Source organism: Calliphora vicina, chromosome 1, assembly GCF_958450345.1.
Source record: "Calliphora vicina chromosome 1, idCalVici1.1, whole genome shotgun sequence".
In the NCBI taxonomy this organism is placed as follows: Eukaryota; Metazoa; Arthropoda; class Insecta; order Diptera; family Calliphoridae; genus Calliphora; species Calliphora vicina.
The window spans coordinates 88,428,475-88,446,760 of NC_088780.1; the positions used below are offsets into that span (position 1 = coordinate 88,428,475).

General features: G+C 30.5%; 2 protein-coding genes across 2 annotated transcripts; both read left to right on the forward strand.

Annotated features, from left to right (window-relative positions):
- The first annotated feature begins 8,424 nt into the window (after nt 1-8,424).
- LOC135951382 (uncharacterized) lies at nt 8,425-12,254 on the forward strand. The gene is made up of 3 exons (XM_065501027.1): nt 8,425-8,477; nt 10,737-11,550; nt 12,222-12,254. The coding sequence occupies exons 1-3, from the start codon at nt 8,425-8,427 to the stop codon at nt 12,252-12,254; spliced, it is 900 nt and encodes a 299-aa protein (XP_065357099.1).
- Nucleotides 12,255-15,915: 3,661 nt separating this feature from the next.
- Nucleotides 15,916-17,587, forward strand: tll (nuclear receptor subfamily 2 group E member tailless). Its single transcript, XM_065499200.1, has 2 exons — nt 15,916-16,111; nt 16,305-17,587. The coding sequence occupies exons 1-2, from the start codon at nt 16,036-16,038 to the stop codon at nt 17,552-17,554; spliced, it is 1,326 nt and encodes a 441-aa protein (XP_065355272.1). The 5' UTR covers nt 15,916-16,035; the 3' UTR covers nt 17,555-17,587.
- Nucleotides 17,588-18,286: the final 699 nt, after the last annotated feature.

The following is an 18,286-nucleotide window of genomic DNA, read 5'->3' on the forward strand; positions in this document are numbered from 1 at the left end:
TGCTCATTTGATAAAAGTTGAAATTCATTTAAAATTTGTTCTTCTTTTGCTTCAAGTAGTCGTTTTCGTTAAATCTGAGGTGTATGAAAATAAGAAAATATATTGGCGATCCTAACAAGTTATTTATTCTCCTAAGTTTAATTGATAAAGCTGTATGGATACTATCGCAAATATTTCTAATAGATAAATGGTTAGGATCGATTTGTCATAACATTTTTTTATAAACAAGTTTAATTTATTACTTCTACATTATAATGGTAAAAAGTAAATTTTTAAATTATTTTTTTTATTTGTTTTTGGTTTTTTCATCCTGATTGCTGTCTTATATATTCTTGAAAATATTCACCAGATCTAATCATGATCATTATTAAAAGAATGAAACAAAATTCATCAATATTTTAACAAATTGTCTTTCCCCCATAATTATGGAAAATTCTGTATGAATTATTGACAAATCATTAATTGAACAATTTTCATTAATATTGTTAGACAAATAAAATATTAAATTACTTAAATGAGCTAATAATAAAATTATTAAAATACAAGGCAAATCTCATTAGATCATAAATATATTTTTTGGCAGCCGGATTAATTTAAATATTTTTCTCCAAGGCTTTACAAATGAAATATAGTTTTCTAAAATTATTTTCAATTTATTAAATTTTTTACTTATCTTATAAATGTGTAAAAAAGTATTTACTATTTAACCCTAATTAATTATTAAAAAATATATGAGGAACTAAATTCCACTACCAATTAACTAGAATGTATATCAACTAGTACATAGATTAAAATAATTATACTTCCTTTCTGTTTACAACGCATTTAGTATATGTTTTAGTTATTTTTTAACTTTTCGACTTGGTGAAGAGATTAAATATTAAATCCACCGCTAATCCTTATACTAAATTTAGTATACATCCGTCAAATAGTCAATAATGTTTTTTTACTAACGCCTACATTGTTGCACAGGTAAACAAAAAATATACTCGTAGTTCAAGCTGAAAGTTTTTTATGACAGGTAGTGTCATAAAAACATTTGCAAAAACGTTGAATAAAATTTCAATGTAAAAAAACACACAAAAAAGTAAATGATTTCATATTTTAGTTTTTTTTATTAGTGGAATCATAAAAAATAAGACAGCAAACTCGAGCATATGCACGATAATATTAGTTTTAACATTTGCATATACTATGTAAATTTCTAGGAAATATAAAATATAATTTTATATTACTTTCCATTCAATGCTATAGTGACAGTACATATACATATTTGTAGTTTTTCCAGCATTATTTATTTATTTATTACTGGGTACATAATTACAAGGTACATACTATGTAACATGAAATTGTACATCGAATAAACGTTTTTCCTCTATATCTAGCTATAGAGCCTTGTTATATGTGCTAATTAGCATTGTATTTGATTTCCTGAAATATTTTAAATAAATGCCAACAGTTAAATAATAAGTAATACCTTTGAGTTCTATGCACTTTTTCCAAAATTTCTCAAATTTTGTACACCCTCCAAAAAAAAGAAAGTGTTGAGGTAATCAAAATAGGTAATTTTTGTGAGTCGTTGGAGTCAAATCTCTTTCCGCCGAGGCATTTCTTCAGGTTTGAAAACAGCAAATAGTCAATCATGGCTAAGTCCGGAGAATAGGCCGGAAGAGCTTTCCCAATTGATCATTCAAAATTTAAACCACTTAGCCATGTGAGATGTCTATGGCTTCCACAATTTCTCGCACTTTCTCCGATCGGCCAACACTATATCGTGATTTGTTCAATTGTTTGGGGTATAGAGACCTCAGCTGGACGTCCAGAATGATCGGCATCTTCTGTGCTTGTACGGCCACAATGAAATTCTGTAAACCTAATTTTTACCATTGAAATTGATGGTGCTGAGTTCCTATAGTATTTATCAAGCTTAGTTTTTATTTGAGTGATAATGCTTAAGAGCAGACGAGATTCACTTTTTTCCAATTTCTCCTCAAGTCACGAGGTAGTCTGCTATGCCTGTCAAAAACAAACTGAATGATGCAGCTTGTTCAAATTTTGACAGGAGTCATCTGACAGATGCCTTTCGACAGGAGCAGTTAAGAGCCAGGAAATTTAAAAAGTCGTGGACTTATTCATCCTCGTATATAAAAAATCGAATAATTTTAAAAATTTTGTAAGTTAATGTCTGAGTTATATTGTGGAATTTTATGGGGATCATTTTTGTGGAAGACCTTAACACTCTTGCTCCTCTCTTTAGGGGTAAATTTGACCATTTTTTTTTTCGAGAAAATCAAAAAAAGTCCTTTCAAAAGTGATATTTTAGGATTAAAATATTCTACGAAAGTTTTTGCCGGAATATTTCAGTGGGGGTCGCTAAATACACCAAAGTTGTTAATAAAGCTCTTTACGCTTAATTAGCAAAATTACACACCACCTCGGGACTCACGTTTTTAAAAAAAAATCGCAAAAAATCCAATTATGATCCGACTGAGCTGAAATTTTTAATATAAATAGTCCCTAAGAAGATCTACAAAAAACATACACACATATGTAAGTACTCTCTTTTAGTTCACGAGATATATAGGTTAATTTATTTAATTCTGCTCGATCTTGCTTTGGTTGGATATGGAGTGTCTATGGAGGATCAACATTTTCTTTTTTAAATATCAGCTAAATTTGTTAGCAAAACAATTTACTAACAGTTATCTCGCACGTATAAAATGTTACATGCATCAAAAGTTGGAACACGTAAAAATGGCCATATTTTTTACGTATAAGATATATATTTTTTGTAGATCTTCTCGAGGACTATTTAAATTTTTAATATCAGATCATTCAGATCATAAATAGATTTTTCGCGATTTTTTTAAAAAAAAGTTGGAACCCAAGGATTTTAAAGGATTTATTTCAGTGAATTTTGTAAATTATTAAAATCTACGTTCAGCGCTTTAAAACTAAAGCCAGTGATTAATGTCGATTACAGCTAAGCATCCAATGCACACGTGCATAGCCGTCTAAGCTGATGGATATAGCGGCTAAAATCTACTTAAAGGGTGACTTAGTTGAGGGCTGGAACTTTTCAAGGTGGACTTAGTTGAGGTGTGAGTTGATCTACTTCAGTAATAAGAAAATGTTTGAGGTATTTAATGCTAAGCTAAAGTTAGAGTCACACTAAATAAAATATATTTTAATTCTTTTATTTATTTCAAAAACTCCTTTTACAATACAATAGGACAATTCAAAATAAATATTTAGTTTTATTTTATTTGAAGCTGTTTGATCTTACAAATCACTTGTAAGAGTAAATAACGTCAAACAAATTTGATCTAAAAAAAGTTGTTACGCTTTCTTGAGTAAATATTTGACATTATAAATACTGACTGAAAATACATATTATTATTTGTATTGTTAGACACCAAATATAAAACTTATTTAACAAAATTACATTTTAAAAAAACTAAACAAAATAAAATATTTAAATAAGACATAATTACACAGTATGTTACTACTTTCAAAACAGGTCAGAAACTTTCCTCACGAGCAGATGCTAATGTATTTCTCAGTAAATTTAAACTCTTTCGTTTTTTTTTTGTGTCCTTCAAAATTGCTCTAATTACTGAAGAGTTTTCTAAAAAAGTCATTTTATTTTAGGAATTCTGGGAATTTGCAAAAAAAACACATAAAGCAATAAAATAATATTTCATTGACATTTATGAGTTTTAATGCAAATGTTGTTATAAAATTTGTCCTTTTTAAAATGTGTGCATGTGCGCACAGGTACTCAGGTACCTGGCGCATGAGCATTTCAGCAAACCAAGCCAAGCTACTAATTTTGTGAATAGACTAAAAGTTAGTACAACCTTTAGTACATATACTAACTTTAGTTGCGGTGGATTAAATGCTTAATCCCTTTACTAGGGTTTTTAATTCATTTAGTGAATAACTAAAAAATGATAGAAAAAGTGCCATTAAAAAAGGAAGTATTTAGGGGAAATGAAACATAAAATAATAACTGAAACAAAAATATTAATGGAGATAGTTATATTTTTAATGAAAGTAAAATGCAGCATCTCTCCGGTTATGAGAACTTTTATAAAATTCCCACGTTTGATTATTTCAGATGACCCTCTGATGATGATGATGATGAGTAATTATTTATTTGTAATTTAATTACACCCACCTTAACATTTCACCAACAATGAAACTACTCTCGTTGTTGATATTTAAATATCAAAATGTCATGTCATCTGTAACAAAACTTTACAACTTCCCATCACATTGCATCTCAGCTACGAATAATGAATAATGATCATGTCCTTTTATTGAACATTGCATCACGCAACTTTTTTTGTTTCAATACAAATTCCCATGCACTGTGTGATCAAATTACTTGGTGAAGCAAACGCTAGTTATGTTTAATGAAGGTGGTGGAAATAGAACCTCAAATGTTCACCCACTCTACTGATAATTAGATATTGAAAAAGAAGAAATGATGCCACCCTTGTTGTAATTCGAGTATAGAGGGTGTTTTTTTTTTCTTTTCAATATTTTAAACTACAATTGTTACAATTAAATATAACTATAATAAGAAGACCCTTTGTCTGTTTTTATTATTACTGTATGATTAGTATTTTTAAATAGCATGTCAAGCATTTTATTGACCTAAGATCAAATGTCATTGTGGTCTTTTTTATGTTGAAATATTTGTAAACTCTTTCAACTTTTGCCAGACTCCTTTTAGCTTTATATAATTGAATGTTAAAGGTATTTACAGGCGAGAGTAATGTGTATTAACATATTTCAAAATTAAAATATTATTGAAATCATTCGATATGCCAGGAAATCGTTTCGTAAAATACATTTCATGTTTACACGATAGTTTACGAATACTTAATATATTTTGATATATTTGTGCAAACTGTATTTAAATTTTCAAAACAATTGCATTTATTTTCAGAATGTTATTTGGCTATTTTTTATATTTTTAGGAAGATCAAAAACCGCATGATTTTAAAATCATACGGTTAGTTTTTGAGATATTTCGAGATTTAGGTTTGGCGTCTCAAAAATGATTTTTTTGATATACCGTAGTCGTTTTTTCCTCATGCACAAGGTATCGAAAAGTCGATTTACCTTAACGTGGAGTATAATTGAAAGTTTAAAAGACTGTTAATGGATTTATAAACTACGAAGGTAATCTTCTAATAGAGTATCATTTCTTATTTCAATATTTAAGGAAGTTTGCAGGATTATTTATAAAATTGAAACAATGTCTGTGAAAAATGTATTTATTAAAATTAACCCCTTTGGAGCAGCGCTGGGTTACAGATTACATTTGCATAATGGTCCATACTAATCTCTAAATGTGTCAGAATTAAAAAGAAATTCATAAATATTGGCTTTAGAATGTTTTTTTTTTTCAATTTCTAAAAAATATGAAAAACCACGGTATTATTTTTTTGCGGTTGTTAAAAAAGTTCACACACCAAACGCAATAAAGTTTTTCATTCAATATTTTCAATTATAGTGGAATTGCCTAGAGCTAAAAAAATGTAATTAATGAATACTTCCTATCCAAATTTGCTATCGAAGGTAAAATAATATAGATATAAGTGATTTTTAGTTAAATTTGAACTATTTTTTTTCATGCTAAATTTTTGGGATACTTTAAAATAAGCTCTCTTTTGTTGTGTCTTATTTCTGACTTTCTGCTTGAATTCTGAAATCCCTGTTTTAATAAAGTTTTTTGCTCATTTTTAAAAGGAGGACAAAAAAGACACATACCTTGAGGATTTAGAGTGTTAACATATTCTACAAAAATATTCTCCGTAACATTTTACATAAATTTGCTGAACACATTTTATACCTAAAATGTAAGGATCACATGGTTTCTTATGCTGATTAACAATGAGAATGTGCCAGAGTTGGGAAACTTTAACCCCCCCCCCCCCCTCAAATGAAATTCAGATGTAAATATTCAAAACGCCGATACACGTGTCTTTTTTTTGTCTCCTCTATCAAAATTTATTGGTCGGAACTTGTAATTATTTTTTGTGTTTTACAGCATTATTTAGAAAAACAATATATTTTATATTAATAATAACTGCGGACATACTTCAAAAGATAATTTTTAAATAAGGGAAGTATGCCTAACACTTGCCAAAAAAAAAACTATGAAATTATTTATATTAATTTTCAGAGAAAAAAAATTTGGTTTATTTTAGAAATTGGTATTGGTGCGTGATGTTTTTGATTCCAAATCTGTATCTGTATCCTGCAAAAGACTGAAATAATAATGCTTAAAAACTGAAATTTTTCCAATAATCCGAATACAGCTTTTCTAAAAAAGTCGATTTTTGGAATATTATTATTTTGTTATGTTAAACCAAGCCACAGGCAGAATTAAAATTTTTTTGTAACTAAATCCGAATGGCTGGCCCGATCGGTATACAATTTGACGTTAGCAAGTTATTAAAATGGAGCAAATGCTCCAGGGGCGGCGTTATTGGGCTCAAAGTAGGGTACCTTCGATATCTAAAATGTTTAAACACGTGCCTTTTTTTTGCTTCCCATCAGATTTCAAATAGTTTTGGAAAGCGCAAGGCTAGGTCTGCAATATTTTTTAATGAGTTTTAAAGTTACATATTTGTTAATCTATTTGAGATATTGAGTTGAAATTGTTTCTGTATGACCAAATATTAACTTATTTAAACAAAAAGTTTACTTATCTAACTTCAAATAGTTCCTAATATTTGCAATCCTTTTAAAATTTTGATACAAATTTTAGTTTTAGAGACTCAATAAATATGTAAGGCCGTATTCATAAACAAATTTTAAATTTAAACAACGCTTTAAAATCAAATTTTGTATGGAAATTTTGCTTTAAAACATTGTTTAAATTTTAATTTTTTATGAATACGGAGGCTAATATGTAATAAAATATTTATTTATTAACAAAACTCAATGAAATTTTTAATATTTTTTAAATTTGTCATTCTAAATAGCAGAGTGTAAATAAACTTGTTAAAAGGTCAAAGAGAATCACGCAATTCTTATAAATTTAAGCGAAAATCCTAAAAATGATATATTTTTAAATTTTGTCCATAGGATCCACTTTTTCTTCAGGGCTGGGGAAATACTTTGGGGGTAAATAGGGAACACATCAAGGTTTTCAATGCTGCTTTCCGTTTTCTGATCCCAGCTTTGGAATTTTATACCAAAATGTTCTCCGTAAAAATATCTTACAGAAAAACATAAAACTTTATATGTTCTTAAATGAAGTTTTTTTTAATAAAAAACAGCAAAAATTTACTATTTTTTGAATTTTTAAATAGAAAATCGTTTATTTTTGGATCCATAATTGATATTGCTCTGACATCCAAAAGTACGCCCTATATCTTTAAAAAAGCGGACATACCTTTGTCAATTTTTTAAATTTAAATTTTGAAATACCTATAACTCGAATTACTCGGAAATTAAAAGAGATAAATAGTCCTCGCAAGCGCTTTCCAAAAATATAAAAATCCTTGAAATCGGATAGGAAAAAAATGGCACATGTTTTAAACATTTGTAGGTCCCATTTTTAGCATTATTAATTAAAGTATTAAAATTTTGGAGAATATAAATTTTCAGAGTACAATTAAAACTTGATAATACATGATATAGTTATTTTTCGTGAGAAGAACAATATAACAATCTTATATCAGTCAATTTTAATATTGTACTAAAATATTTAAATTAGAAATCAGAGATTTTTCTTCAAAATTGTTCAAGTTAGGAAAGGTCTGAGGTGAGGTTCTGTTTTCTTCAAATTTAATACGCATTTACATTATGTTTTTTTTTAGAGTTATACATATACAAATTGTGTACGAGCCCAAAGAAATTTATTTTCCAAAATAAAAGAAAATATGTGATTTTTACATTGAATTGATGTAATTGTTCACGCGAAATATTTTTTTTATTTTTTGGTTAAATATTTTCCCCCATATTCATAAAAAATTTTAAATTCAAACAATGTTTTAAAGCAAAATTTGCAACAAAATTTATTTTAAAACGTTGTTTAAATTTAAAATTTGTTTTTGAATACGACCTTTAATATGTAATCCTTCATATGTAATCTATTTTTATAATTATTCCTACATGTGTATGTATATGTTTTCCTCAATTCTTATTACCATTTATTTTAAATCTTATTTCCAAATAAGTATGTAGGTACGCACTTGATTAATTTAAATCTTGTTCAAATTCGATTTTCTTGGCAAACTTAAATCCTGTCCTGACATGACCTTTTCGCTATGTCTTCACAAATCTCTTAGTGTTTAAAAAGAAAACACGAAGATTTGACGAAGATTTACATATATCTCTCACTAATCGATGATTTAAATTGTAATATGCACATAATCGGGCGATTTGTGACGATTAAATATGGCCAAAGTTAAGTATTTGGCTTTAATACCACCACCCTGCAATAAGATCATGTAAGGCACGCACACGCACAATCAGGCTATGAGCAGCTTAATCTGGTGGATCTAGCGGCGCAAATCCATTCTTAGTTGGACTAAGTTATACGTGTGTGTGTGTTTAAGAAAATCTTGGCGATTAGCTGAGGGATAAATGCAGGCACACACATGTTCGTAAGTCGTGTTAGGAGGCTTCTAGCGGAATTTAATTTTGAGTAAGTAGCCTTGCAGATTTATCAAATCTGGCAGGCTTTGTATTAATAAAGTTATATGATTGTATTAGGTTGTAGTAACTATCACTCCTTTGCAAAATACAGTACTTGATTTTAGTCGTTGAGATTTTGATATTAAAGTAATATGTAGTTAGATTTGAGTGCACTATTCATATGAGAATATCTTTGCTAAATCATTAGATCATTTTAAAGAAATGTCACTTCCTTTTTTGTCAATTAAATATAATTGTTATTACAACAAAAATTAAAAATAAAAAAATTCTGCTGACGCCAGAGTTGAACTCAGAACTCATGTTTAGATTTATATTTGACTCGATGAAGATGACTGCAAAATAATAAATTTCTTTATGCATGATATTTGAAATAGTCAGATATTTGAAATAGTGATCTCGCAACTGCTTCTAAATCCCGATCTGTGGAACAATATTGTAACGCTAAAGTACTTCTTTAGAGTATATAATAGATTTGTATTCGGTGTACTTTGTAAACAGAATTTAATGATGATTAAAATCGAATGTATAAAATTGTATTTTAATCGGTATGATTTGAGGTTAGCTAACCTTATCTAGACTGATTCGAACAGTATTGGATTATAATTGCATTAATTTTTAGATTTTAATGATAAAAATAAATTGATTTATCTTTTCATTCAAATCATAGACAAAAAGATTTTATATAGAACTATGTTTATAGATTTTATTTCTAATAGACATTTCTATAACATTGAACAACTTATACCAATCTAAAGTATAAGCCTGCCCATGAAGAAAGTGAAAATATGTATTTTTTATTGAGAATTTTAATAAAATATACATATGTATATCTTTGGAAAGGAATTAAAGCAAACAAAATATCATTTGTATAATAAGACTTTGTTTTGTTTAAAATCAGAAAATTTTCATTGGAAATAAAACTAGGTTTGTGAATAGTGTTAGAAGAAAAATTTTAAAATTCAGGTTTATAAGAAAATTCCAGCAAATGTTCATTTTGTATAAGCTCTGAAATCTTATTTTTTGATTCCTATTCAATGCACTTTATGTAATGAAAAATAAACTTCGTTTGTTTTTTCGTTTTAATTTACACTAAAACATTTTTAAAACTTGTTTTAAGTATTTGTCGAAATTATCTTTTTGATATATTCATAGTCATTTTATAATATATGAGATAAATTACTTCAAATTTTCAGATAGAAATCTACATATATAATTTCTTTGTATGTTCCTATGTATGTCCTCTCTTTCTCTTTCCGCAACTTTCTGAAGCCATCTGATGACATATGAAGCTGAAATTTGGCATACATATGTATATGAAGTACTTTCTTTGCGGAAGATCATAACGAAGCCAGATTTTTGAGTTTCGGTCTATGGACTTATTACTTATTTTTTGTAGGGAATTTTTATATTTTCTAGATTTTCATGCTATGAGCGGAGCGGTGTGGCACTTTCCGTTTTTAATATTTCTCCATATAACTCACTATTTTTTGTAAGGGGATTTTACTTTTTTACAACTTTCTGAAGCTATCTGATGACATAGAAAGCGGCCATAAATCTTCCTATATAATTACTTATTTTTTGTAGGGAGTTTTTATATCTTCTAGATTTTTATGAAGACCGATGAAGGGAATAACGGATATGCATATAGTGTTGGTCATGCGGATAGTCCAAACGAAGCCACATTTTATGTTTCCTGATATTCACTACAATTTTCTACTCTTCAGTTATATAACTTTTAAGTTCCCAGTAATGACACATACAAAATATTAGTAGTACCACATGTTAAGGATGACTATTTGAACTGATTCAAGATCCCATTCACGGAGCGGTCAGTAGAATATCCCTGAATGAATCCACACTCATCGCATGGTTTCATTTAAATCAAAACAACATTAATGCCCGAAAAAGTTATTACTCTGTTTTTAATAAGAAGGCTGGTTGGCAAGTGCGAAAAAGAGGCGGAAATAGGGTGATTGGGCGTATGTATACTGTAAGTGTAGCTGAAGGAGAAAGATACTACCTTATACAGTAAACTGTATAACACACTCCAGCTTTAAGGAAGCAGCTAAGGCTTTCGGACTCCTACACGACGATACAGTATTGGAGTCAAATCTTTTGAAAGGAGGACGTACCTATCACTCTCAGTTTATACTTTCAGTACCGTTAACGGAGACTTCAACCTCAAGTATGAGAGCAAATACAAATGATGCCCAGCAAATTAAAAAATCCAAACTTATAATATGGAACGAGGCAACAATGGCACACAGTCACGCACTTAATGCTGTTGATAAGTTATTAAAAATTTTTACTGAAAAATCAAAATTTTTTGGAGGCAAGGTCTTGCTGCTTGGATGTGATTTTCGCCAATGTTTTCCTGTGGTGCCACATGCTCACTGGGTTGCTGTTGTACAAACTTCATTGAAGTACTCAGTTCTCTGGTCAAACTTTAAAATTTTACCACTAAAAACCAACATGCGAGCAGTGGACACGACATACAGAGATTGGCTTTTAAAAATGGGCAATAGAGAGCTAACATCGGAGTTTGGAGAAGATATTATTGAAATTCCAAATGAAATGATGGTTCAAGACTCAATTGTAAAGAGCATTTTTGGTGAAAATTTTAATTCTTCTACAGTAGAAAAGTATTCAAAATCTGCCATTCATTGCCCTAGAAATGATGACGTTTGGCAAATCAACGAGGAGGTATTAAACTTTTTAGAGGGCGAGCGTTCCACATACTTGAGTATTGACACAGTAGAATGTGATAGCATAGCCGAGAGAGAAAACTATCCGGTCAAGTTTTTGAACAACCTTTCACCATCTGGTATGATGCCTCATAAATTAAACCTCACATTCGATGCTATTGTAAGGCTTCTGCGGAATTTAAATACGAAAAACTTCCGAAAAACCTCATATGTGCAAATATCCTGACAGGCAATACCGAAGGAAGTCCCGCATTTATCCCGGGGATTGACCTGGCTTCTATTAATCCATACCTCCCATTCGTTTTTCGCATAACACAATTCCCCATAAGGCTGGCATATTCCATAACAATAAATAAAGCACAAGGTCAGACGTTGGAAAAGGTGGGGATCTATCTGCCTAAATCAGTTTTTAGCCATGGCTAAATGTATGTTGCATTTTCCAGAGCTGGATCCCTTCTAGCTCTGGAAAGTGAAAGTGATTTAAGAAGATGGGAAGCAGGGCAGTTCCACAGTATTCTCAAAGAATATTGTATATAAAGACATTTTTTGATTATCTTTTGTTAATTTATGAAAAGTATTCATATTTGCAACTAAAGGAAATTTAAGTCAATTTTTTTTATATACAGTACGGGCTCGATTTGTGCAACTACCTATTATTGCAACTGACCGATTAGCGCAACAGCCTATTTTTTAACATTAGAGTTTTTATAACTGCAATTTTTTTCAAAAAACAGACGCGATAAGTGCAACCTTATTTTTTTTTCATATGTAATATTATTCAGAAGTTATTCTATTCTCTTCTCTATTTATTCTGGTTGTTTTTTTAATCAGATGCGTAATTCAAAACTATTTGCCAAATCATAGGCACCTAAAAAATACTTTCATGACGACACTGCTCTCATAAAGAATTTTGGCTGTTTATTCACATTTATTTTTTATTAAAATATTTTTTAAAATAAAATATTATTTATTTACACCATGTATTTTTACTTTGTTATGTTTAATAAATGAATTAATTACTTTTTGTTAATTAAATTGCATGTTTTTGTTAAAAAAAGAATAAAAAATAATAGCGTATATAGTGGTTGGTTATTGCAACATTTCGAATATCGCAACAACCTCGATTTCTTTTCGGTTGCGCAAATCGAGCCCGTACTGTATATGATTCTGTCATTAGGCTTACATACAGTGAGCCTCAAAAGTAAGTATACACCAACAATTATTTGAATTTTTTTAACATAATGAAAATCCTAAAATTTATTCATCGATTAAAATTTTAATGTTTAGGTTTGTTGGAGATTGAGTTGAATAATAGATTAGGTTGTGAAAAAAAAAGATTTAAGTCGGACTATAATGATTTTCATGAAAAAATTCGCGGGTGTTTATTCACTTTTGAGGCTGTGTTTATTTGTTTGTAAATTAAATTGTGTATTTTATTCTATAACGAAATTAATTAATTAAAGAAATAAAATTGTTCTTCCTTAAAAACCTTAAACAATTCTTTACAATATTTTATTTATTAAAACCTGTTTGGATTTTTCGACTTTGATGATTTGCCTGGCATGGACAGGCTTTTCAACTGGTATAATAAAATTGATACACTTGCTAGAAAAAGTCTGCATACAAAAGTATTTATTATAATCATTACATTATATATTTGAAAATTCACAAGAAAATCAAATTTTTTTAGTCTTATTCTATGCCCTCAATCCCTATAATTACCTAAAACCTAAATTTTAAATCGAGAAACATATAAATTCATAGCTAAGCATTAAAATTTGAAAAAAGTGCATTTATTCAGACAGAAAATGTCTGCGTAAAAAAAAGAAATATTAATCTAGCATCCGGTTTTTAACTTTACGACTATCAATTCTTGTCATATGTATACGCTATTATAAAATTTATTTGAATTTGCGAAACCACAACTTTTTTGCCATGAATTCAAAAAGAAAAGTATTAATCCTGCTGCAAAAAAAATTATAGTTTATTTCTGGAAGCAAGGGTGAACCTTTGGAGAAATTGAGGAATTGGTCGAGAGAACGCTCTCTTCTAAAGCAACTGGAGGTTTTGTATCTAAACCACGATCTGGGAGCTCTCCAAAATGAACTGTAAGAGAAACGATTAGGTCTGTGCAGCAAGATATAAAAGTGACAGCATACAAAGTGGCCGAAAACATTCGATTAAAGTTTAAAAAAAAGATATGTGATGATACTGTAAGAAAAATCTTGAAGCGAAACGGATTTCATGCTCGTATAGCACGTATGAAACCACCCATTTCTTTAATAAACAGACAGAATAGAAATTTGTTCGCGAAAGAGCACTTGAATAAACCACTAGAATTCTGGGTTGCATCGTGTAAAGGAATCTGGTACAGCACTAAATAAAGCAAATTTGTGTGGTACTGTAAAACATGATGGAGGAGGCGTTATAGTGTATGGTTGCTAGCGGAGTAGATAATAAGCAGCTTATTGAATCCACAATGGACAATGGACAAGAGAGTATACCTAGACATTTTAAATGCAAAGCGCAGCGAAAATTGGTCTTGGGAAAAGTTATTTATTCCAACAAGATAACGATCCCAAACATACAGCGGATATTGTAAAGCTTTGGCTGATTTATAATGTTGCGTACGCCTCCCCAGTATCCAGATCTCAATCCCATCGAGCATTTATGGGATTTGTTGGAACGAAAAATTCGCCAGCACGTTATTACTTCAAAAACTATGCTCAAAGAAGTTTTTCAATCAGAATGGGAGAAAATATCACATGAAGAAACAACGAATCTAGTTCATTCCATGCTAAAGAGATTGGCTGAAGTCCTCAAACACAAAGGCTATCCAACTAGCTATTATTTTAGCAAAAATATTGATAATTATATCTAAAAATAGTGGTGGATACACTTTTGTACGCAGACTTTTTCTTTCAATTTTTTTTCTTGAATTTTCTTTAAATAATGGCATTATTTTGAAAGATGAATATATTTGTTAATACAAATTAATTGATCTTAAAATTAATCATATGTAACATCAAACAACGTCAAACCAAATACCTTAATAAGTATGTCAATATTTTTTTACTGGGTTGAGGAAAAGAGATATTTTCTTCTTACCATTCCAAAAAGGAACAAATTGTGGAACTGAATTATTCTACAAAATTTTGTTGGAAGAAAATATTATTAACTTTATTGGAAGTAAAGTCAAACCATTCACAACATACTACAGGAGACGATAAAATTGTATAAATCCTGTAAACTTACTTTTTGCGCTATTTTTGTAGGAACATACAAGGTTTCCACATTGTGAAATTTTTTTAAATATTAAATAACAATAATATTGTAGTGAGATAAGATTTCACTAATTTTTCAAAACATAGTTGAATTGATAAAAAACGATTCAACTTTGATTTCCTTGTGGAATATATATTTTTATTAAAATTTTATAATTAATTCATTCAATTAAAATTAGAAGTTAGCTGAATTAAATAATTTGTTATGTGAGAAATATAAATTTATTTTAGAACTAGCGAATATATTTCCCAAAATTATTATATTCTACTAGTTAAAAACACTAATAACATTTAATGAACATAAGCATGTATGTAATTAAATATATTGGATAACCCCAACAATGAAAATAGATATTTCAATTCAGAGAATACAAATACTTAATTCTTAGTAAAAAGCATATTTAACAAAACATGAATGCCAGCAAAAAAAAAAGAGAGCAATTAACATAAAACAATACATGATTACAAACTACAATACTTGAAATAGTTCAACAAAAAGAAGTGTATCACAAGAACAATACAAGAGAAACATAATTAGAGCATCGACAGTGAAAAGAGATAATATTAGCATTACCTGTACTCTGGACAAAGAAAATTCCAAAATATGGAAACATTCAATAATGGCAACACCATAAAATCAATGCTTGCACATAAACTCACTTTACCATTACGCTCTACAAAGAGACAAATGACGAGTTCGTTCATTAAAGCAAAAAATCGACAGCAACAAGACAGGTAAACCACCATAAAGAAATGTCGTAAAACATGAAACTCAATGAAAGCCAACCAAAGGATGCAAATATGATATTTGCAATGGTGTGCTAAAGGTTCTATACACAAGCAGATGCACATACACACACTTAAACTCGCTCACAAAGGATCTCACAAGAGAGTAAATAATGCTGCGTGTGTGTGTGTGTGCAAATGCTAGCAAGGCTGTTGAAGGGTACAAAGAGAGTTAGTGCAAGAAAGAGAGAGAGCACACCCTTTTTTGGCCATAACGAACCAATGAACGATGTTAGAAGAGGTAGGTAAACGGGGATGATCGAATTTATTATGTTTGATGAATGATGCTCTAACAATGAGCGAATTTGCGCACAAGGACTATTAAAGGACGAGCAGGGTGGTGAGTTAGCATCACAAACAATTCAGATCTCATAGAGTAAACACATATACAACAGCTTACGAAAAACAAAAATAAACTAAGTTAAAATATTTAACAAAAATAAAAACCACAGTGAATTGAATAATATTTACGAAACATTATAAAAACATAACATAGAATTTGTTATAAACAAATTCTACGTACATACATTAAAGGATTAACTATCTCCATTACCACTCACATATATAACAACAACATGCAATCCTCCGAAGGATCTCCCGATATTATGGATCAAAAATACAACTCCGTCAGACTATCACCAGCTCAGTCAAGTAAGTATTCCCAAAAATCTTAATTATACATATACTTTAGCCATAAAAAGTGCAATCATACGCCCCTCAAGCGTTATGAATGCAAACTTACAAATGGCAGAGTGTTAAATGATTTCCGCCTTAAAACCACCCGCTGGTTTTAAATATTTGCAAAACAATACTAATAATTATTTCCCCCTTCTTTTTATTTTAGGTCGCATTCTTTATCATGTGCCTTGCAAAGTCTGCCGTGATCACAGTTCGGGCAAACATTACGGCATTTATGCCTGTGATGGCTGTGCTGGATTCTTCAAACGTTCCATTCGTCGTTCCCGTCAATATGTATGCAAATCACAAAAACAAGGACTCTGTGTAGTGGACAAAACACACCGCAATCAATGTCGTGCTTGCCGTTTGCGCAAATGCTTTGAAGTTGGCATGAATAAGGATGCTGTGCAACATGAACGTGGTCCCCGCAATTCTACTTTACGCCGTCATATGGCCATGTACAAAGATGCCATGATGGGTGGCCCTGAAATGAATCAAATTCCCACTGAACTTCTCATGAACACAGCTGCCTTAACTGGCTTCCCCGGATTACCAATGCCCATCCCCGGCTCTCATCATTTACATCCCAGTTTGACCGGTGCCTTCCAACCACCTTCGGTTTTGGATCTCTCCGTTTCACGTGTACCTCATCATCCACATCATCAACCTCATCCCGGGTTCTTTGCTCCCACTGCTGCTTATATGAATGCTTTGGCTGCCACCCGTGTCTTGCCACCCACCCCACCACTAATGGCTGCCGAACACATCAAGGAAACTGCAGCTGAACATCTATTCAAGAATGTTAACTGGATTAAGAACATGCGCTCATTCACTGAACTACCAATGCCCGATCAATTGCAACTTCTTGAGGATTCCTGGAAGGAGTTCTTCATCCTAGCTATGGCTCAATACCTCATGCCAATGAACTTCACCCAATTGCTCTTCATCTATGAATCCGAGAACACCAATCGTGATATCAGCGCTTTGGTGTCACGTGAAGTTCATGCCTTCCAAGAAGTACTCAACCAGTTGTGCCATCTCAATATTGACAGCAATGAATATGAATACATCAGAGCCATCACACTTTTCCGTAAATCCATGTCTGATGATCACATCAACTCTTCTTTGAGCAACAGCAATGGCAGTCCCAACTCCAGTGTATCTGCCGAATCTCGTGGTCTCATCGAAAACAATCGTGTAGCTGCTTTACACGACGAAAGTCGCACAGCCTTAATCACATACATTGCTCGCACACATCCCGGTCAACCCATGCGCTTCCAAACCATCATGAGTGTTCTATCGCTGATGAACAAAGTTTCAGCTTTCGCCATTGAAGAGTTGTTCTTCCGCAAGACTATTGGTGACATTACCATTGTCAGACTCATATCGGATATGTACAGTCAACGTAAAATCTAATTTGAATCAACAAACGAATCAAATGCCGTCGGCATGCATTCAATACCAGTAAATTCAAAAGGAGCACTAGAAGTACTTCCTTCGTTGACTGTTAAAATGTTTTGGATAACGTTTTAAATTCCGGTAACTGTGATATTTGGACAATACTCAAAGTTTTGATGTGGATACTCACTATAGTTCAACCTGATCATGTTTAAATGATTAATTCGCCTTTTTTTATATTAAAATCTTCTACGAGCCTTGATCAATTTAATTTTGACAAAAAAAAAACTTCCAAGTGATCTTATAAACAAATACATATTGACATTTAGTTTTAGCAAAAGTTAAAAATTTTTGTTATAAGTTAAAAAAAAAATACATTTTCGATATTATTAAACTAAGTATAAGTTATAATGTAAATATGTATAAATATAGTAAATAGTATTAAACAAATGAAAAAAAGACAAATATAAAACAAAAAGTTTTTAAAACCAAAATACAAAATGCACTTTTTAATTATCTCTACATTTCAGCTGATCTTTGATAAACTGAATTATTATATTAGTGAATCAATATTGTGCTTTCACTAACTAAAAAATATAAAAGTGTTAATGATAATACGCCGACGGAAAAGATAACACAGGTCAACAGCAAAAAATGGCTTCACTAACCACTATATAGATTTGATGCATCATGATTTCCTAAGTACAAAAATGGTAAAATTTTTTAATTCTATGGATAGATTTTTGTTGT

Coding starts and splice junctions, on each gene's coding strand:
- LOC135951382 (XM_065501027.1), top strand. CDS start 8,425: ATGGCCAAAGTTAAGTATTTGGCTTTAATACCACCACCCTGCAATAAG. Junction 8,478..10,736: donor CCACCCTGCAATAAGATCAT/GTAAGGCACGCA, acceptor AACACACTCCAG/CTTTAAGGAAGCAGCTAAGG. Junction 11,551..12,221: donor ACCTCACATTCGATGCTATT/GTAAGGCTTCTG, acceptor TTTTTTAATCAG/ATGCGTAATTCAAAACTATT.
- tll (XM_065499200.1), top strand. CDS start 16,036: ATGCAATCCTCCGAAGGATCTCCCGATATTATGGATCAAAAATACAAC. Junction 16,112..16,304: donor ACTATCACCAGCTCAGTCAA/GTAAGTATTCCC, acceptor TTTTTATTTTAG/GTCGCATTCTTTATCATGTG.